General features: G+C 36.1%; 1 protein-coding gene across 11 annotated transcripts in view; it reads right to left on the bottom strand.

Moving 5' to 3' along the window:
- Window positions 1–23,499, bottom strand: part of ERICH2 (glutamate rich 2) — a 98,415-nt gene that overhangs the window by 43,357 nt on the left and 31,559 nt on the right. For 6 of the 11 annotated variants that reach the window (XM_072612281.1, XM_072612287.1, XM_072612285.1 and 3 more), the window contains 5 exons: window positions 15,981–16,017; window positions 8,619–8,652; window positions 8,364–8,412; window positions 8,098–8,134; window positions 3,457–3,552 (listed from right to left, as the gene is read on the bottom strand). In XM_072612281.1, coding sequence (XP_072468382.1) covers window positions 3,457–3,552; window positions 8,098–8,134; window positions 8,364–8,412; window positions 8,619–8,652; window positions 15,981–16,017 — 253 coding nt within the window. The remainder of the gene's footprint in view (window positions 1–3,456; window positions 3,553–8,097; window positions 8,135–8,363; window positions 8,413–8,618; window positions 8,653–15,980; window positions 16,018–23,499) is intronic. The other 5 variants (XM_072612292.1, XM_072612291.1, XM_072612282.1 and 2 more) reach the window with 4 other exon arrangements.

Here is a 23,499-nt window from a genome sequence, read left to right as displayed (position 1 = left end):
GGTTCTGATGCTCTAGAATTTGAGTTATTTTAAAAAGGTATTTGGAAGGTTTTGAAGGAGAGCTCAGGTGAGTCCCTGCCTTTACTCTGCCATGTTAAATGAATTCTCTGAGTTCCAGTTATACAAAATAGAATCTGACCACCACAGTGGGGGAAATGTGGTAATGCCTTCAACAGCTCTGTGAGAAAGCATCCAACAGGCCTCCATCATTATGGTCTCAATATGAAGTTGGAAGTTTATTATTTAAAGCCACTAAGCATTAATTCACAGAGAGCTGAGCAAATCATTGGCTCAAGAGTTATATAATTCATATCTTTAATCTGCTGATTTCCACAGGTTCTCTTCAATAGAACTTTCAGAATTATAAACTCTCAGGGATATGTATAAGTTTCTCCTATCACCACCATAAACATCTTTTAATTTCCAGCTAAGTAAGTGGTGCCCTTCTAGTTCTGCGTACTGGTAATACAGTAACCTAAATCACCCTAGATAAATGTAGGCATTCAGTGGCATTAGCAAGGAAGGTAGCAAAGATATCAATTATCTATTGAGCAAGCAGATCTATTGAGCATCCTAATGCAATTCACAGAGGGAGCTGGGTGGTGCAGTGGGTAGAGTACTGGACCTGGAGTAAGGAGGACCTAAAGTCAGATCTGGCCATTGACACTTGTTAGCTGTGACCCTAGGCAAGTCACTTAACCCTGTTTGCCTCAGTTTTCTCATCTGTAAAAGGAGTTGGAGAAGGAACTGGCAAACCACTCCAGTATGCTTGCCAAGAAAATCCCAAATAGGGCCACAAAGAGTCTGGCAGGACTGAAAAAAACAAGTTAACAATAATAAAATTCAACTCACTCCTCCTCTCTTTAAGTAAATGGAGCTTCCCTAACATGTCACTCTTCTTTAGGCTTTCCCTTTCCAAGCAACTCATTCTTCACCTCTTCGAGGTATGGCTTATCTTTACAAAGCCTGACATGGCAAAAGGTTGCTGCTAATGAAAAGACAGCAAAGGAGGAAAATGTCTACCTTTCTTTTCTTAAAGTCTGCTGCTCTTACCAGTTTACAATTTTATTTCTAGAGAATTCTAAAAATCCCAAATTGCCAGCAGTTCAATACTGCTCTTCCACTCTGTCCAACTGTTTCAGAGGAGCTCCCAAGCCCTTGGGTTCAGTCTGAACCAAACATTTCATTTCTCTAGAATACATAATTATGTCAAATAGAATACAAATAGTTTAGCATTTGTTAGCTTAAGTAACAAAGTAACATTTTAAAATGAAGGAAAATACCTTCCAAGGCCGGAGGTAAGCGGCTTATGGGTAAATGATCTACCATACAATCAATCCTCTCTTGGGAGAAGAAAAGGGAAAGAAGATAGCAGTGTGTGTGTGTGTGTGTGTGTGTGTGCGTGTGTGTGTGTGTGTGTGTGTAGAAATTTTTTTATTTTAGACTTGAATATTAAAACATAAATAAATAAAAAGAAAAAGAAACATATTATAAATGTAAGTATAAAATAAGAAAAAACATGTCATGTGCTCAGCAGAACATAAGAGAGGATTCAAAATATATTGCAATAAATTTCCATTTCAAATACTACACACCTTGTGGTAAAAGCTGCCCATCTTTGCTTCCCTGTAGGTTTTCTTTTGTTCTCTGCTGGGTACTTTTTACTTTGTTCTTTTCCCCTCCTTCCTCTCCCCTCCCCCCAGGCTACAATTAAACAAAGATTTATTTATATATGTAAATTTATATATCTTTATATAAATATATGTATCTTCATACCTAATATTAATATGTACATATATACACATACATACATATATACATCAGGATTATACTTAGCTTTGTTGGGTATGAAATTTTCAGCAGGAAGTCCCATTCTTTTGCTCTTTGAAACACAGTGTTTCAGGACATGTGGTCAATTGGTGTTGCTACTTCTAGGTCTTATGTGATTCTAATTGCAGCACTGTCATGTGTAAATTGTTCTTTTCTTGTTCCTTGTAATATTTTATCCTTGAGCTGGGAGTTTCAGAATTTGTCTATAATATTCCTTTGGGTTTTCTTTGTACTTTTATGTGGTGATTGATGGATTTTTTCTATTTCTACTTTCCCCTCTTATAATACTTTGGGACAATTTTCTTTAATTATTTCTTGTACTATTGTATCAAGATTGTTTTTTTTTTTTTTATCATAGCTTTCAGGTTGTCCAATCATTCTTATGTTTTCTCTTCTTGATCTGGTTCTCCAGATCAGTTGTTTTTCTTATGAAATATTTCACATTCTCTTCTATTTTTTCATTTTTTATATTTTATTTTTTTTTGGTGTCATGACTTCGCTGGTTTCCTCTTGCTCAATTCTGATTTTCAAGATTTTCTGATTTTTCTATTTTAAAATTCTGAATCTCCTTTTCTAATTGGTTGACTTTCTTTTCATAATCTTCTTGCTTTTCTAGGATTGTTCTTATTTTTTTTTTTAGATTTTCCTAAATCTCTCTCATTTGATTTTTAAAGTTGTTCTATGAATTCTTTTTGAGCAGGTGACCATTTGTCATCAGTCTTTGGGCTAGAAAAGAGTTTCTTTGCTTCGCTATCCTCTTCTGAAGACAAATCCTGTTTTTCTCTCTTCTCATAGTAACTATCTATGGTTGGATTCTTTCTTTTATGTCTGTGCATTTTTTTTTTTTGGTAATAACCAATTTTTTTTGTAATCACCTCTAGTCCAGGGGATGAGGTATGGGAAAGAAGATAGTCTCGATTTTTCTTCCTAGCCTTTACTTTACTACACCCAAAAGTTGTAGAAAGGTACATGTTTTTACATTCTATAATATGGTAACCTTTGTGAGGAAAGTGTATGGAAAACAATGAGGGAAGTATTTTATTGGGTATCATTTAGAATAAAGTCCTACTCTCATGCCTCATTGTGCATAGAACCATCTTGGTTTTCACTGTGTTGGTCAAGTGGGAAGTTCTGGCAAGTTCAATCCATTCTGCTCATTAGGACAGTCTGGAAATAGCCCATGTATGCCTCTTATCTGACAACTAGACTAGCTAAACTGAGAGAATTTTATCATGAAGTTAGCCACAGAAACTCAAATGACTAACTATTGAGATGCAGAGGGTTTAGAGTTTGCATTTGGGGAGGAAGAATCTGCTCTGACAAAATCAGATCCTTGAAACATTGTAAAGTTGATTATTGTAAGCTACCAGGTCTGAAGACAGGTTTACTATTCAGCTTAAACATATTAGCAATGGTCTTATAGTCCTGAAAATACAAGGATGGTTTTAAATAATTTTATAGATGTTTATGCAAATTTAAAGGAATATTAAGAGATATCTAGATATTTACAAATCTGTAAAGTGATGAAACACCTAAAAAAGTGATCCATTTTGCAAAATTTTCAAAACAATTTAATTTTTTCCAAAGTTAAACCTAAAATAGAAAACAAAAACAGTTAAAACTTACTTTTCTGAGGATATCTTAACTATATTTAGGGAGGATTTTGTTGTTGCCATGTAAGATTTGCTTGTCAATTCTCGTCTGTTTCCCAAGAGTATTTTACTTAAAGTATTTTCAGCAACAAGACAAAAAATGGTGCATCATTAGTATGGGGATAAATTATGTTATAAAACTATGATTTTATAATTACTCACATTAAATAATTCTCAGTTCTCAGAGAAGGAATTCAATGTTTATCAGCTTTGGCCAAATTAGTTCCCTTTTTTATTTTATCTTAAATGGAATTGTAAGACTTATCAAAAGTCAATCAACTGGAAGTCAAAGTATAATCCAGATAATTATGTTAATAAATAACAATATATTGATATTTTCATTGCTTCTATCCAAGTTCCAAACTGAAATCTATCTGACTTGGAAATAAATTTAACATGAACTGGAAAAATTTTGTTACTGCTTAATCTGAGTCTATGATTCTCACATGAAAAGAATTATACAAGACAATCATCACATAAATATCAATTGTGTAAAATTTCTCTAAAATGATGAAATTCATTTAAAAAAAATTCTTCCTTTATAGGACAATAAAATAAAAGAGGTTATGACTTACTATAAATTTGGTTCAGTTTTAGATAGCCACTTAGACCAAACCATGATACTTTAAATTAAAAAAAAACAACAAAAAACCTCTAACAACCTGTTGCTCAATATACATTGAAAACACTTGTGAAGAGGTTTTTTTGGAGGTTGAATTGGCTGGGTTTTTTTTTTTTAAAGATAATTAACATGTAAGTGAAGAAAAGGGAGATTCTCATTGACTGATTAGCAGGTTTCATTATTGCATGACTTTCCTCGGGAATTACAAAGCTGAGAAATATTGACTATATCTTGATGGTTTTCATGCATTGTCCTAATAGATGAAATAATCTATAGAATATTGTTTTCACACAGAGTTTATGTAATTAGTTGAAGAGCAGCAACTTTGAATGATGGACAGAAATGTTGCTTTGGAGTATGGAAGATGGAGGTTCAAAGTCTTGCCTTTATCAACTAGCTGTATGATCTGGGCATATGTCTCAGTGTCCCAACAACTCTCTAAGATTATAAAAATCACTGAGTTCTGTTAGTAGAGTGAATTTACCCATCGATGAAAGAAATAAAATTCTTTGCAATCATGTAATTGCTGATTATGAAATACATAGGTTTTAAAAGCTACTTTTAAATATGCAATTATTAGGAGAAATAACCACTTAACACTTTTGTTCAATCTCTTACATTTTCGAAATATTCAATAAACAAAATCTTAGAAGCAATAAGGACAAAGGGGTTAACTCTCTTATTTTATAGCGATGAAACTCTAGTGTAGACAGATTAACTGATTTTGTACAAGGTCACATACTTAGCTAATTAATGGCACAGCCAGGGCCAGAAACCCATGTTTCCTGAATCTTACAGCAGAAGTAATACTGGATTATCATGCTGTTTCTGAAATAAGATGTTCTAGTTCTAGGAATAAAGTTACCTAGTTGAAGAATCCTGTTAAATTACATGTGTGTTGTTGTACAGTTGTTGTTTTAGTTGTGTTTGACTCCTCGTGATCCCATTTAGAGTTTCCCTGGCAAAGTGGTTTGCCATTTCCTCCTGCAATTCATTTTACAGATGAGGAAACTGAGACAAACAGGGTTAAGTAACTTACCCAGGGTCACACAGCTACTAAGTGTCTAAAGTCAACTTTTAACTCAGGTCTTCTTGACTGCAGGTCTGGTGCTCTATCTACTGGGTCACCTGGCTCTCTCAGAATGTAGAATTAGCCTTCAACAAATGGAAATAGGAAGTGCATTTCCTCCTATCTTTCCCAAATAGCTGAACTGTCCCCTAGTAAGAGTAGTCAGACTGCACCTGTGCAGGTGAGCCTGTGAGACCGCATGTGAAATGCTCCTGAATGCAGGCTGAGTCATTCCTACAACCAGGGAGGCTTGTGGAACTGGGTATGCCTTTGGGCACCATGCTAAGCTGGGAATATCACATCTTGTGGGGAAGTTTACAATAACATGTTGGGAAGGGCAGTGGTCTCTTGCTGGTGGTTCTTAGTGGCTTTTCTTAGTAAAACCAACTACAGCCCTGCAGGTAAATGATCATTTTAGAGGGAACAACAATTCACATTTATATGCCACTTCAATGTTTGCACAGTGTTTTCCTTACATTTCCATAAAATGAGTAGTACAAGTTTTTTCTCATTTTACAGATGAGTAAACTGAGATTCAGGGAGCTTAAATATCTTGCCAATGGTCATACAGCTATCAGAAAATCAGAGCTGGGAGCCAAACCCAGAGTTCCAATTACAAATTCAGCATTCTTTCCATTATACTACATTAGCTCTCAGAAGACCTTGAAAACACATAGGCCACCAATAACAGCTAAGCCATATTTTCACAGTTGCTTTGCAAGTCAATTTGGAAAGTAGAACTTAGTTTTCCACAGAACAGAGTTCTATATATTCTTGCAACTTGGGAAGCAGAACAATTGGAATAGGATCAGTATTTTCTCAATGGTCATTGTCCTTGGCCCCTCTGTCCCATTTGTCACTTCTGACAACCCTCTCCTCCCACATACACTGTCATCTCTGAGTCTTCTTGGCATTACTCTCTCTTGGATCTCCTACCTGTCTGACTGCCCCTTTGCAGCTTTGTTTCATCATCCACATGATGTCCCTTACATTCTTGTATACACCAAGGCTCTATCTTGGACTTTTTGTCTATTCTTTTTCTACACACTGTCACTTGGCAACCTCATCAGTTCCTATGGACTTAATGATCATCTCTAAGCAGATTTTCCCAAGCCTATATACACAACACTTGTCTTTCTCTTGAGGTCCAGTCATGTATCAATAACTTGCTTTGGCTATTTCGCACTGGATGTTTTATGGACATCAAAAACTCAAAATGTCCAAATAGAATTCACTGTCTTTTCCCCCAAACCCTCTCCTCTTCTCAACTTTCCTATAATTGTTGAGGGTACTACCATTCTCTCCCAGTCACCTAAGCTCCCAACCTTGTTATCATCTCAGACTCCTTACTCACACTTGACTTACATATACAATCTACTGCCAAGTCTCCACTGATGTTACCACCCCCATCCTTCCACCCCAGTATAGGGCCTGATTCCCTCTTGCCTAGACTATTGCAACAACTTCCTAATTGGCCTCTGCCTCAAGTTGCCCCCAACTCCTACCTGTTCTCCACACAACTGCCAAAGCAATTTCCTAAAGTGCAGGTTTGACCAGGTCAAGTGCTGGGATTACAAAGAAAGGCAAAAACAATCCCTGCCCTCAATAAGCTCAAATTGTAATGGGGGAGACAACACTTGGGGAGACTAGGAAAGGCTGCCTACAGTAGGTGTGATCTGAGCTGAGTCTTAACAGATACCAGGGAAACAAAGAGGGAGAGGGAGAGGGAGGGAGGGAGAGAGAGAGACAGAGACAGAGAGAGAGAGAGACAGACAGACAGACAGAGACAGAGAGACAGAGACAGAGACAGAGAGACAGAGTGGGGAGAGAGACGAAGAGAGAAAGGAGAGTGGGAGAGAGAAGGAGGGAGGGAGAGAGGAAGGAGGAGAGGGGGAGAGGGAGAGAGAGAGAGAGAGAGAGAGAGAGAGAGAGAGAGAGAGAGAGAGAGAGAGAGAGAGAGAGAGAGAGAATTCCAGGCACAGAAGAACTATAACCTGAGCTGTAGCTTTAACACTGCAAAAAACTGAAGTATACTTGGCATAAACACTAATTATAAAAAAGTCAAAAGGTAAAATTTATTTTCTTTTTTCATATTGGTTAAAATAAGACCAGTCTGATATCTGCAAAATAAAAAAAAAATGGTAGAATTTATTTTATTTTTATTATTGATCGAAATAAGTTGGAATGTAATTCTACAATAAATAGACACCAGTTAATCAGGGACAGAACCCATAAAAATACACTGTATACAACGTTTCTACATGAATAGATCACAATTTCCTTTGCAATTTTTCTTAGAAATCAAAATTTCCAGGAAATCATAGCATCTTACCGTACTGTGTGTAATATGTGCATGTATTTTATTCCCACCTCTGTTGTGGTGGCTGAGTAGAGATCTGTAATGATTTTAACAGGTTGTTCTACTATGATAATTACTTTCAACACTGTCTCAGTTTGATTTTGACTAATGATTGACAGTAATTTTTATTTTCTGAAGCTATAACTAGTAGGGTCTTACCAAATATTAAATCAATTTTACTTTAAACACCAAAGATTCCCTTACACATATATCTTGAAAGAACTATGAAATATCCAAAGATAATGGAGAATGAATAACAAATGCTATAAGTTAAATAAACATAAAAATAATCATAAAATATTCAGTATTATAATATTTATGAGTTTGAAATGAATATTTTCTCTAATGTATACCTTATACATTTTTTTAATCAACATCTACTTTTCATTTTTAATGCCCTTCCATCTAAATAACAGTTGCACTAACTGAAGTAAAGGTTAAAGTGCTAATCCATGCATTTCTGCTCTTTCAAATTTAATTGAGTGAGAAATGATTGCATCATCTCATTTTAATTGCTTAAGAGGCATGTAATAGATCAGCTGCACAACCAAAGACATCTTCTTACCGTGACATTGCTTCAACTGGTTCAATAACCACTTCTTCTGCAAAACAAGTTAAATAGCCTCAGTATCTTAAATGTTGCTTCCCTTGATGTAAATTCTGATTACCAAACATTTTAGCCTTTATTTTCTGAAATAAATACACTGGAATAAAGAACTGTATTACTAAAGCTACTTAGTTACATAGACAGCCATTTCATGATATTTCTTCTAATAATTTTGATTGGTACTTATTACCCACATATATCTGTTAAAGCAATGAATTATTTACCATTTGGATCAAGCACCTGCAATTTGCCATAGTGTCTATTGTTTGGTTCCTAAAACAGAAAAAGAGAGAAACATTTTCATCATTATTTCAGTTTGAGGTATTTGAAAATATTTACTCAGAGCCTTTAAGTAAACATTTCTAACAGATAAACTAAATTCCTTGTTTTAATAAAGTAAAATCATGCATATATACATATTCATGACCAGATGACCATGAAGCAACTCTGAAGAATAGTCTAGAAAAGTTTACTCTTACCTTAGTAATGTCTGGTCTGTCTAAACAATTCCTCCTAGAAAATAAAATATTTTAAAAGAATATTCCATAATTATCTAGTTATTAGAACATATTTAAAAGGAAAATAAAATCTATCTGTGATACTGAGAATAACCTTTTTCATAATATATTTTATTAGTATTTTAGGTTAATTATCTAATAAATTATGATTATTTAATAAATTTTAAAAATAAAAATATTTAGCATTTAATGAAGGTATTTATTTAGTATTTTAAGGTTTCCAAAAAACCTTCACATCCATTACCTTATATAACTCTCACCAGTTATTGATTTAGGCCCCACAAGAATTATGATGCCCATTTTACAGATCACACCCTCATTGATTTAGAGCTGGAAAGAATCTTAGCAATTAGTCATAAAGCTCAACCTATGAAGAGGAAATTAAAGCTTCACAAAATTTAGGCACTCTGCTTATCGTCACCCAGCTGACATCTTTGTAAGTGCCAGCTCTTCTCCCTCCCCCTATTATTTTATATTTCTTTACATGTTGACCTGCTATTTTCCACCCTCTCCCCTCTCTACAGGATGTAAACTCCTTTAAGTCAGGGTCCAGAGAGTTTTTATCTTCATATACCCAGAAAGTAACAATGCCTGACACCCACTAAGGACTTCATAAAAGTTTACTGAATTGATTTGAATTCATGGTTGAAACCAATTACTTCCAATATAATCTTAATTTTAGTTTGTTCAAGGTATATCCTTTTGGATTAAAAAAGTTGTATAATGCCTCTTCAGGGATAAGAAAAGAACTTCAGCTGAAACCTTGCCTGGAAGAAGAGAGACAGAAATGATGACTTCTAACCTTATCTAACCTTCCTCATTGTTTTATACAATGTTGATTCTACTTAGCTTATAAACTTTTTATTGTTTTTCAGTTGGATTTGAACTCAGGTCTTCCTGTGTGCATTGCCACATAGTTGCCCTTCTTAAACTTTAAGGCCCTGAGATTTTAACATCCAAAGGCAAACAGCAAATCTCTTTCCCCTGCTATGAATTTCCTTTTCCACTCTTCCCCACTGAAATCAAGAAATCTAGAGTTCACTTTGGCTCACATTCATAAAACTCTTCTATGTATCCTCTCTGTGTTTCTCCAAAGAATAAAGCAGAGAATGTGCTGCCCTTTAACAATGCTAGGCATTATTAATGTAGGCACACTGATAAGGAATAGTATAATATGTATGATTCAAATATCATTTTTCCTAGACTTGTAGGAAAAAATCATTACTATATGAACTAGGGGCAGGACTGCTAAAAAAATTCAATATTCTCTAATCAAGTTAGAGTGCAAGAAATATATAGTGCTCTCTTCCAGCAAAAACCTATTTTAGAAAAACATTTCTTGCCTTATACAGGTTTGACTATGTGTTTTAAAAATTTTATCTTTTTATGAACTTAACGTGAAAATTTTTTCTAAAATAGAGAATTACTCTTACCTTTTGAAATATATCATCATTTAATATAAATTATAAGTATTAGTATATTTCCTATAATTATATTTTAATGTATTTACTAATTACTATATACTTAATGCATAAATATGTTTAAAATATATTCAACTTAACATGATTATAACACAATGGCATACTTGGCTGTGCTCCTTCTCAGCTTCCTTCTGCTCTCTTGTGTATTTTTAAATGTTTATTGAGTTCCTCCTTCTCCCTCCTCCTCCTCTTTGTATGACATTCATTACCCACTAAATTTCCCTAAATATAGTCAAGCAAAATAAATCACATCGGCTACTTCGGCAAATGTGTCTGTCTCTGCACCTCTTCATCATCCATCCACTAAGAAGTGCAAAGCATTCTTCATTATCAGTCTTCTGAGCCGTGAGAGAATATTTCAGCAATTGGAATTTTGAAATTTATCAAAGCTGTTTTCCTTTACATCACTGCAGTCATGTAAATAGCGATCCTAATTTTATTTGCTTCACTCAGCACTGGTTCGTTCAAGTCTTTCCAAGTTTCTTTGAATCCATCAGACTTTCCATTTCTTATGGCTCAATGATTTTCATTTTCATTAATATCCTGTACCACAATTTGTTCAGTCATTTGACAATGGATAGGCAACCACTTTTGTTTGTAGTTCTTTTTTCATAACTAAAAGTGCAACTACAAATATTTTTGTACATAAATATTCTTTCACCTATTCAGGAATGTGCCTAATAATGAGTGCTATTGCTGAGTTTAGTAACTTTGGGGATAAAAATCTAATTATTTTCCAGAAGGACTGGATAAATTCATAGCCTTACCAACAGTTCATTAGTGCTTATTCTCCTATACCCCTTACAAAAAGTCTCTTTTTGCCATCTTTGCCAATCTGACGGGTAAAAGAACCTCAGCATTGTTTTAACTTCCATTTCTCTACTTAATAATTTGAGGTACTTTTATATGGAGTTGCTGATAGCTAACATTTAAAAATTTGAGAATTTCCTGTTTGTATCCTTTGACCAGTTATCTCCTGGCAAATGGTTCCTGTTATTTTAAAATCTGTGTCAATACTCAATATCTTTTGGATATTCAGACTTTTATCAGAGAAGTTTGCTATGAAGATATTCTCCAATTAACCTGTTTCCCTTCAAATTTTACTGCATTACTTTTGTTTGAGCAAAAGTTTTTTAGTTTTACGTAACCAAAATTGTTCATTTTGTTTTTTATTAGGCAGAAGAAGGTACTTGAAGGAAACATGATTATGAGGTCCAGATGGTGAGGAACAGTGCTTGGAGGGGAATGAAGGCAGCCCAGTCTGGGTCCCTTCACAAAATGGAGGCTCCAGTAGGAACTCACCAATGGGAGAATGGAACGCTGGCCTTGTGGAGGGATGATGTTGCAAGATGAGTAGGTTGCAGGGGTGATAGGATGCTCCAAGGTGAGGAGGACCCAGGCACTAAGGGATGTTCAAGGATAAGACTGAAGAAAAGGCATGATTTTGAAATCCAGAAAGTAAGGGATGGGGTCAGAATCTCTATTCCATGTTTAATTGTGAAATATATCTTCTTCACTTATCCTTCAATTTTTTAATGATATGACCTTCTTTTGTATATATCTCGTATCTATGTGGAGCCAGTAGGTCATGTAATGGTTAGTCTAAACTTAATTTCTGCTGGGCTGCTTCCCAGTTTTCCCAGCAGTTTTTGTCAAATAAGTGGTCTTTATCCCAGTGGCTGATCTTGTTAGATTTACTTAACACTATACTACTATGTTCAATTACTTCTGGGTTTTGTATACCTAATCTGCCCCACTGATCAATTTTTCTATTTCTTAACCAGCACCAAATAGTTTTGGTAATTACTACTTTAAAGTGTGGCTTGAGAATGCCCCACACTGTACACAAGAATAAAGTCCAAATGGGTACATGATCTAAGTATAAAGATTGATACTATAAACAAATTAGTGGAGCAAGGAATAGTATATTTATCAGATTTATGGAGGAGGGAAGAATTTTTGACTAAACAAGAGATAGAAAGCATTATGAAGTTCAAAATGGATAATTTTGACTACATTAAACTGAAAAGTTTTGCACAACCAAACTCAATGAAACCAAGATTTGGAGGGATGCAGAAAACTGGGAAAGAATTTTTGCAACCAGTGTCTGTGATAAAGGCCTCATTTCTAAAATATATAGAGAACTGAGTCAAATGTACAAGAATACAAGTCATTCCCCAACTGATAAATGGTCAAAGGATATGAACAGGTAGTTTTCAGAGGAAGAAATTAAAGATATCTATAGTCATATGAAAAAATGCTCTAAATCACTATTGATTAGAGAGATGCAAATCAAAACAACTCTGAGGTACCACATCATGCCTTCTAAGTCCTTGGGTGCAGCCTTTTGATTGTGTCCAAATTTTACAGAACAAATCCTATCTTTAAGGGGATTTGTTGAGGCCGCAGGTTCCCCACCCCTGGCTTAATATGTTCCAGGTGCTGTGATAAGTGCTAGGGATACAAATACAAGTAAAAAAGAAAGGCAGGCCGTGCTCCACTTATACATCTAAGTGTGATAGAGAGGTTTACATTCTAATAGGGGAAACTGACCCTAAATGCTTGCAACATCTTTTTCTGGAATGGCAAAGAGCTCATATGCTTTTTTAAAACCATGACCTATACCCACATGTCATCTTAAACATTTTTCCCTACAAATCCAGGCCTTTTAGGAGTGTAAAATTCAGAACCTAAGCTGCATATTACCTTTAGGTAATTTTGTTATTCATTCTAAATTCTCCTCATAAGTTTCCCTTAACAGTCTCTCTCTTTCATCCTTCCTAGTCTACATGTTAGTTATTTGGAGGACTTCTAGGTCTATATTTCTGCTCCAACTTCTCTAGCTCCGGATTCACATTTCCATCTGCCTCCTGTATTCACCTGGATGTCCCGCAGTCCTTCAAATTTAACATTCCTAAAACTGGATTCACCATCATTCTTTGCAAATTTGTTCTGCCCATTTTCTCCTCATATCTCTATTAATGTCATCACCATCCTCCCAGTCACAGGAAGCCATGGAGTCAGTTTTGACTCTTTCCTCTCCATTTTTCCTGAAACTAAATGAGTTCCCTATAACATGGATGCTTCTTCCATACTCTTATTGCAGTTGTTCATATGTTTCAGTCAGGTCCAACTCTCCATGACCTCATTTGGGGTTTTCTTGGCACAGATACTGGAGTGGTTTACCAGTTTACTTTTCCAGTGCATTTTACAGATGAGGACCTGAAGCAAATAGGGTAAGTAACTTACCTAGGGTCACACTGCTAGTAAGTGTCTGAGGCCAGATATGAACTTGGGAAGATGAGTCTTGACCTCAGGCCCAGTACTCTATCCACTGTACCACCTAGCTACCTAGTTCCTCTGTCCCATTTTATACTACTTCTGTAGTCTCACAATCATTGCCTACTACTAAGTTCAAGAATTCATTATCTGTGGCCTAGGCTAGGCTCCTATCTTGACCTTGACTTCCAGTCTCTTTTCATTTCAATAGCCTACACTGAGGCTGAATTATCTTATTCAAGTACAGATTTGATTTTGATACCATCTTGTTAAAAATCTTCAGTGACTCCCCACTACCTGTAAGATAAGAGCACAAAGGCCTTAGGTTAATATTTAAGATCCTTCATAATCTGCCTTAAATCTGCCACACAAGATTGATGTGAACAAAGCACTTTGTAACTCTTAAAGCTTTATCATATTATGACCTTGTCTACATTATTTTCCACTATTCCCTTTTATGTACTCTGTGTTCTAGCCAAAGTGGACCACTCATTCCACAAATATTCGACTTTGTTCACTGTTATTCTCTATGCTCAGAACCTCCTTTCTCCCTATTTCCACCTATCCAAACTGTACCTGTCCTTTTAAGTCTAGCTCCAATGTCATCTACTCCAAGAAGCCTTTCCTGATCCGCCTAGCTGAAAGTAACCTCTCAGAACCCCCACACTTTAGAACTTGCCGGTAGCATATATCACATTCTGCTCAGTATCATAGTTAGGTCTATTAAAGGAATCTTCCACACAACAGGCAAACCAATGATGTCAAACTCAAATAGAAATGAGTAGCACCAAACTATATATAAGGATTCCAACAGGCAACATTTTGGCTGAGAAAATCACACATTAACATTATCTATGTTCTACCATACTTTTGATTGAGTATGTTTGGTAGCCTCAATGCTGCCAGGACCTCTGTATAAACCTACTCAGTCAGGGATCATATCCTATTTATCTTCACAGTCTTCACAAAAGGTGGTACAAAAGAGGTCCTTGATAAATGTTTTTGAAATAAATTAAGTTCCAGAAAGAAAATCTGGGCATTGGAACAAGCAATAATATATTCTTTAGGTCATATGCTTTATCCCACAGATTCTCTTTGTGAAATTCAATTTGTTTTTAACAAATCTTTAGATAGATAGCCATTCACAAAAATGAGCTAATTTCCAGAGGGAGAGACCCTAGGAGCTAAATGTGATAGCTGCTAAATCTTGTATGGTCCTGATTGTGGCCCCACAGTATATCAACAGTTTCTTTTTGGCTGATTGAAGTATTTTCTCTATGACCTGGGAGATTCTGGAATTTGGCTATAATATTCATGGGAGTTTTCATTTTGGGGTCTTTCAGGTGGTGATGGTTGGAATCTTTCAATTTCTATTTTACCCTCTGATTCTAGGATATCAGGGAAGATTTGCTTTATAATTTCTTGAAATATGATGTCTAGCCTTTTGTTTTTGATCATGGCTTTTGGGTAGTCCAATAACTCTTGAATTTTCTCTCCTTAATCTATTTTTTAGTTCAGTTGTTTTTCTGATGATATATTTCACATTTCCTTCTATTATTTTCATTCTTTTAAGTTTATTTTACTGTTGCATCATGTTTCATGGAATCATTAACTTCTACTTGCCCAATTCTAATTTTTAAGGAATTCTTTTCTTCAGTGATCTTTTGTACCATTTTTTTCATTTGCCCAATTCTGTTTTTTGAGCATTTATTTTCTTCAGTGAAGTTTTATGCTTCTTTTTCCTTTGAGCTAATTCTGCTTTTTAAGGTGTTATTTTCTTCAAGTTTTAAACATTTATTTATATTGCTCCCATTTCTTTTCCACTCTGATTTGATTTTTAAAATCATTTTTAACTCTTCTAAGAATTCTTGCTGAGCTTGTGTCCAATTCACATTTTTTCCACTTTGGGCTTTGCTTATAGCTGTTTTGGCATGATTGTCTTCCTCTGAGTTTGTGTCTTCATCTTCCCTGTCATAACAGCAGCTTTTTATGGTTAGGTTCTTTTTATTTGTTTCTTTGCTCATTTTCTACCCTGTTTCTTGATTTTGAATTTTATGTTCAAATTGGGTTCTGTTCACCTGGGGGAAATGGAAGGGGAGAGGATGAGGGACTGTCCCAAGCTTGAGGCTTGAATTTCACACTGTTGTTTTCAGAGTTAGTTCTGAGAGTTTGGAAGCTTTCAGCACTTCCAAAGTGGTGTGATCTACGGAGTGGTATGGTCTGTGCTCCTGGTCTGTGCTCTGATCTTTACCTAGGAAGGGACCCTGATTCCTTCCTGACTCCAAGCCCAGATCTTTATCCACTGAGCCACCTAACTCAAGTCTTAATTACTGTTGCCTATTCCCATGCTATTGTACAACTGCAGGGACTGAGACAGACAGAAATGACTTACCCAAGGTCACATAACTAGTAAATATCTGAAGCTGGATTTGAACTCAGGTCTTTGTGACTCCGGACCTGATGTTTTATTCCCTGTATCACCAGCCCCCTTGTGCTACCTTGTTCTGTCTATATCATCCATTGCCTTAAAACATTTTGTCATATGAGATTATTTTTTTCTTACCCAGAAATTGTGAAGTCAGCTTCCAAAAATACTTCACCTGTAGAGAAGTTAAATTTTTTAAAAAATCATGATTAGTTAAGCCAAAAGATAATAAGTTTTGAATCTCTAATTTTAAAATAACTTTCATATTTATTTATTTGAAAGTTCCATGTGATATTTCATATATTATATTTTGGGGTACCTATCTTAACATATACGCTAAAATGGATGGCTGCTGTAATTCATGTGAAAGTATTCCACAACAATCAAAAGAAAGAAAAGCAGCAACTTTATGGTTTCATGTTTTGACTTATGCCCTAAGGAGTTTATTGCTTTTATGTTAACGCTTGGTCTAGCACACCAAATAAGAAGTTTATACCTATTTCTGTGCTCTGTCTTCAAAGTGGGGTGTGTGCACCTGAGGGGGTGTACAAAATGACCCAACAGTATAGGGAGAAAATATCAAAGCTGAGGAGATCAGAGGCTGCTCAGTGTGCTTGCTGCTGCAGCCGCTGCTCTCCATCACCCTGCCCGTCCCCAGTGCAAACCATACCAGACAGTCTCCATGTTATTCCATAGGTAGGTCTAGTCATCCTCTGCTCTCACCTTGTATGTCTCTGGCCCAGGATCTACATGTGATTGGAGTATAAGCACTCTACTCCCTCACACTTTTTCTATCCCCTCCCACCCTTACTGTACTTGTCCAACCCTACTGGGCCTGGTAGGAACTCCAACCTGGAGATGAAGAGGAACAGGTACAATAGCTCAGCAGCATGGGAATAAGCAACAGTTATTAAGAGACGAGGTAGGTGGCTCGGTGGATAGAAAGCTAAGCCTGGAGTCAGGAAGACCTGAGTTCAAATCAGGTCTCAGACACTTCCTAGCTGTGTGACCTTGGACAAGCCACTTAACCTTTGTTTGCCTTAATCCATTGGTGAAGGAAATGGCAAACCAATCCAGCATCTTTGCCAAGAAAACCCTATGGACTGTATAATTCATGAGGTCATTAAGAGTCAGACACAACCAAACAACAACAACAGAAGATTAAGAACCAAAACACTAAATAGCTACAGCTGACAGTGGGCAGTAGCTAGTGTTTAAATTATGCAGTTCAACCACAGCTGGAGTCTGCACCTTGTTGCTCAGCAAAAATGTTTTTTGATTCAGGCACACATCCATTTGGCTAGCTAGAATAATCCCCACTCTTTTCATTGGTCTAGGGTCCCATTGCCAAAAGGGACCAAGTATATATAGAAGTGCCGGAGGCAATACAGCTCTGAGGGGGACCAGTATAGAAGATATCTGAAGGATAGGAAGATGACAGAGGTATAAGAAAAAGATCTCATACCTTGTTAAACTGAAAAAAGGTGACCAAGAGAACATCCATAATTACCAATCTACATGCCTACTATATTCTATGCAATGTTTATAAGAGTCATTTACACATAAATTGTGGGCATCCTCAACGAGGTTATTAGGAAGGGAACAAGCAGGGTTTTGCAACTGATGTTCAGAAATGGACTGCATCTTTATCATGTCACAATTAGCTGAAAGATTTGAGGGAAAAAATCCCATTGGGTTTAGTGCTTATGGACTACAAAAAATTATTTGATTTGACAGAACTAAACACTATCTCATAAGCTCTTTTAAAGCAAAGCTATTCCTATCAAGCTCATTCATGATTCTTTGGAAGCTGGAATACCAAAATAACCCTGTTTAGTGACTATCTAAATAAATAAACAAATGAATGAATGTTTAAAAATGAAAGCAACATTTTTCCAGTGTCACCATTTGGGAGGAAGACTTGGAAAATCACTGCCTCTGAAGAACTAAAGATGAATAGCACGCAGCAGTCAACAGAGAGATGCAGGGTGAGTGACCAGGCTGTAACATACAGTCATTGAGCAGTACTGAAGAACAGCAGTGAGGGACCACATTAACCAACTGCATGACAGGGAGAAAAGAAGTGTGGTCACATGGTGAGAGTGAGGGATGACACTATACAGAGTCCTTTGATGGTACCCTTGAGATACTGGGAGAAAGTGAAGAAGGCCTCCAGCAAGGGGGCCCCCCAATTTGTTGATAAGAGTACCCTACGGTGAATTTTGAGGAGATTACAGACAAGAGTGACACAGGTTGAGAAAGTATGGGTGGATTACAATCTGCACCACTGGAGGGAACTTCCTAATCAATGAGCTCACAGCTACATTTGAAAAATAAGATACCTGCATATGTTGGCTAAAGACCTAGTAAAGGAATGAGCACAAAGAACATGCAGCCCAAAGGAAGAGCACCTTGCAACTGACCAGTTGTCACTGCAACAGATTAACTGGAATAGTTAATGCTAACCCTGTGAACAATTCTTCTTCTGTTGAGAATATAATGGAGGTGTGCAACAAAAGGGAACTGGACCAAAACTCTTGGTGCTTTTCTGAACAGTTCAGAGTCCTGCTAATTGGACAAACCTGCTGTTGAACTCCAAATTTGGGAATTCTGGAACTTGAATTGATTATCTGGGTGATGTGACTTAAATATACATAGATACTTAGTTATTGCTATAAAGTCAACACTTGCAGTAGGGTATGCTAAATAATTTCCCCAAAAGAACTTATTATCAAAAGAATTAATACGGACCCTATTCTACTGTCTCTCCTGAGTTGTCCTGCCCACCAAGAATTTTTCTCCAGTGTCCCTCAGGTCACTTGAAATTTTCCCTAATCAGGCACTGTGATATTCTAGGATTTGTAGTCATATCACATGAAGAAAAATGATTTTTACAAGATGGGTTTGGGGAAACCAGTTAGATTTCTGAGTGGTTGTGTCTAAAACCAGCCCCCTTCATGACTTCAAAACTACAAAAGCCATAAACAACTAAAATCCTCCCAAGGAACACTTCAAAGAAAAACTGCTTAACTCAAGAAAAGTGAGTAAGCAAAAAGGTAGTGTCAACATAACGAATAAATTTTGGGGGGAGAGAATGCTAAGGCAGAGAGAGGGGGGTCTTGTATATTCTCTCTTTTGGCATGAGCAATTCCATTTTGGAACTCTATTATCTTCATTTAACTCAAAAGTGAGGAGATGGGTACTCAGATCTGACATTGTTACAGTTATGCTCTACTTCCCCTCTTACTGTGAAATAATCCCTCTGAGGTTTTGCAGATGCTGCCACAAGGAGCCCTCAGTTTCACATGATCCATTGGACATCAAACCTTACTGCTTCCACCACCACCCCCAGTTTAGCCATCCATGGCTAAGGCCAATCCCATCATGTACTTGGATACTGCTGTTAATAATGAGTTCCTGTTACAAGTTACTTTTGAGCTCTTTTCAGACAAGTTTCCAAAGATAACATAAACTGGAGAGAAGGGATTTGGTTATAAGGGACTCTGCTTTCATAGTCATTCCTGAGTCCATGTGCCAGCAAACTGACTTCTCATACCATAACTGCACTGGAATGGAAACAAGTCCATTTACAAAGAAATTTGCTGATGAGAACTTAATCCTGAAGCACACTGATCCTGACATCTTGTCCATGGCAAATGCTGGGACCAACACATATTACTCCCAATTATTCTTCTGTACTGCTAAGGCTGATTGTTTGGACAGTAAGCTTATGGGATTTGGTCAAGTAAAAGAAGCCATGAACAGGGCAAAAGCTATGGAACTCTCCAGCTCCTGGGATGACATGACCAGAAAGATCTCTACTACTGTCTGTGAACAAATCTTACGTGTTTTTTTTTTTTTTTTGGTCTTAATCAGCAAACCATTCCTCTATAAGTGGGGAGACCACACCCAACTCCTCCAATCTGCTCTCATAACCTGTAATCCTTGTGCTTTCACTGGTTTTAGTTCCCTCTGTATTTCCTGTCCCTTCTACAAATCTGGCTATACTTTAGGACAAAGTTTATTATTATGAAATAAAAACTCAACTACATATAAAAATATCTCTCTGACTAGGAAATGCTTTAAGATAAATTTCACCATCACATTAATGTCTATTGACCTGCTATAAAGCAAGAAGTGGTATTTTTACCAAGACAAAAGGAGCAAGAAATCTCCAGAAGGAGGAAAAAAAACTGTACTTAAAACTATTAACTAGACCCCAGAAGAAAGAACAAAAAACTCCAACAACCTAGAGTAATTTAGAAGCTCAATAAAAGAAATTAAGGGACATCTAACAACTAGGGAGGGCAATACAGTCTCTTATGGAAGAGTATGAGAATTTTAAATAATAATCAATAGCTTAAAACATACAATGAGATATTAAGCAGTAGATATTGTAAAAAAGATGACAGAGGGGATTTTTAAAAATTCCAAATAAAAGAACAAATGTGAACTAGCAAAACTGGGAGAATACATGAAGTTTCTACAAATCAAAGTAAAAGTAAAAACTGATCTTAAAGACAGAGCTTGACAAGAAAGTAAAACACTCTCATTGTCCTGGAAGACAACATGATAAACCAAAGAGATATTCTGGGAAATCATACAAGAAAATTACCGAGAAACACTGGAAACATTTAGACCATAGAGATATATTTAAAGAAAGGGATTGAAATAAAATCTATTATATGTCAGCTCAATTTTAAAACATCAGTTGTCATGATTCTGGATAAAGCAACAGTAAAAAAAAAAAAACAATAGATGCCCTGAAGAAAGATACAGAAGACATACATGGAAAGTAATTATGCTTTAAGGCACCAAAAATAATGAATATCAATGGTATGTGTGTGTATGTGTGTGAATATCATGGCAAGTAAATGAAAGAAAAACAAACTGAAATTTAAAAAACCCTACATACTAAGAGGTGAAAAGAAAAGCAAAAGAAAATTCACTACTTAGTGGTCAGTTCATATTTTACTAAAAGGCTTTCTAGTCTTGTAAAACCTGCTAGAACTTATCATAACTCTGCTAGTAGAACTTTCAAGAATCCAGGTCACTTCCTTACAGGCTGAGGCACAGTAGGAATTTTATGAAGCTGCCTTATATTAAAATCTAGAAATTCTATTTTCTCAATGTAATTAAAACTAATCAAAATCTGAACTAGAAACATTTTCCCACAAAGTTTAGCATATTTAACTACTTAAGAGTGGAATATTAATTTTTGGTCGGAGGTTTTTCATCAGTCTCAATCCTAGTAAACTTTCAGGTATCTTGCATTCAGACTTATGTAATAACAGCCTTTAAGAATAGTTAGGAAGCCAGAATTAACCTCCTTTCCACAAAAAAGCTATTTGGAGGCCAAGCAGTCCTTTAACACCTAGAAACAACAAAATTAAACATAACTATAAAATGGTGAAGACCCAAAGATTATACCTGATGGGATGTGATCAGTTTGTCATTTGCAAGAAAGAAAACTATTCTGGCTATCAAAGACTACAGATGACTAGTTTTTTAGTATGAAATCTAAGAGGGATGGGGGGAGGGATGGGAGAAGCACCAGGAAATAGAAAAGACAAGAAAACAATGTAAAAGGAGAGAAAGGAGAAGGGAATAGATAGAGTAAATACCAAATTCACTCCCTATAGTAAGTGAATGGAACACTAGGCTATCTGAGTGGTGGGGGTCGGTATCAAAACAACTTACTGATCACACAACTGTGAGTTCTTGAATATTGTGAAATAAAACCCACTTACTCAATTTAGCAGGCAAGATTTGCCCCAAGTTTTATCCAGCGGTTGTCTAGCTGGGGAAAACTACTTTATGAGGTGGTTTTCTCCCTCTCTTAATGAATGAAGAATTATATATACATTAGTAAATAGGAAGAAAAAGCTTAATATATTTTTTTAAGTTCAGGATATTGTCTAGGTTCAGATATTTCCCCACTTTCTGAATTTAAGAATCCTGCCATGTAAAATAAGGAAGGTCATAAATTTAAAGGTTACCTAAAAGGTTACTTAGATGAGACTGGCTTTAACAGATAGACAACCACTTCCTAGGAATGGGAATATACAATTTGTGGAAGATGGGAGAGAGAGAAACGGTACTAATACAACAGAAAAAGGACAATTTTTAAACAGATATGCTTAAACCAAGCTGATTTCTAGATTTCCAAAAGATGGATATTAATAGGGAAAGTGGAAATAGAACAAGTTTCAGCTGAGCAACTATCTCTTTTGAAATGTCTTACTATAACATATATTGGTATAGAAATAGCCTTTCTAGTGTATCTGAATTTCAACTTATAAAAAAATCAGAAAGTTGCATTTAAAATGCAACTATAATAACTTTATTTTAAATATTACTTTCTTATCTTCCATATTAAAGTCAAGCATTTTCTATTATTTTCCATCCAGATTCTATGAAAAAAGCTTTATTTATCACTTTTCAAGCAATAGCTGACCCCTGTTGTAGAATAAAAACAATATGATTTTTTCTGTAGTATAATGTTAAGAGTTCTGTATTCCTGTACTTTTCTAGCCACATGTTTTCATGTGTGTTGGTTATCTTTTTTTTTATCTCACTGAGACCTTCCCTGTCTGTCTGAACCTACCTCCCTAATCTGACCTTTTATGTGCCTGAGTGAGATGTTGTGAAAAAACCACTAACTCCAACTCCACCAATCAGTCACAGGGCTTTAGTAAAGTCCCTCTGGCCCCAGTTTCCTTATCTTTAAAGGAAGAGAATTATCAGAACAGATCACCCTTTGTGTCAAACACCCCTTTAGTAGTCTGGTGAAATCTATGGACCCCTTCTCAAAATAATGTTTTTAAGCTAAAATATATGGGATATCAAAGTACAACAACTATAGTGAAATAGTTATAAAAATATTTTTAAAAACATGTTCATGGACCCCAAGCTAGGAACCCCTGCCTCTCTCCATTGAACATGTTATTATTTCTAAATTTGCCAACTTAATTTTAATAATTATCTCATACAATAATTCTATTGCTACTTTGAACCTGGAAAAATGAAAAAGTTTAATAATTTCATGAGCAAGTTTCCTGCAGGAAGAATCTTCAACCATAATTATTTAACAATACTGTAAGACATCTTCTGGGTTACTTTCCCCAACTTATACTTGCAAGTTGAGTCCCAAGAAGGTAGTTGCTTCTTTAGGTTCTAAGGGTATCCTGCAGGGTTGGATTCCCACAACTAAGGCTCATATAAGTCCTTACCAGTGTGCTTCCCATTAATAACAGACACAATTAGCTTTTAGCGTTTACTAAGATACCACAGCACAGAGAGAATATATAAAATGCCCCCTCTGCCCATTCCATCCCACCCTCTATAAACCTGGACTACACTCTACACTGATCACATATCATCCACAAATATATATATCATCCACGGAAAGAGTAGGTTCAAACTTGGAGTGCCATGGCAGAGAGGAATGAATGTATATGGAGGATATACATGTACCAAAGGCAACTCCTAATGCTACTACAAGACCTTCAAGCTCTTTCTCTCTTTGCAGAATCCTTACATTGGATTCCCAGGGTCTGCTCTGCCCCACAGCTTGACTCTATTGCCAGCAATCATATTTCTGAATGTGTTTTCAGTGCTGGATGACTGTCTCTCTGTACCTGTAATCTATCAGGAG

The sequence above is a fragment of the Notamacropus eugenii genome, chromosome 5, assembly GCF_028372415.1.
Source record: "Notamacropus eugenii isolate mMacEug1 chromosome 5, mMacEug1.pri_v2, whole genome shotgun sequence".
NCBI classification, from domain to species: domain Eukaryota; kingdom Metazoa; phylum Chordata; class Mammalia; order Diprotodontia; family Macropodidae; genus Notamacropus; species Notamacropus eugenii.
Note: the sequence above shows the minus strand (reverse complement) of the source record. Positions and strands in the feature narration are given on the sequence as shown.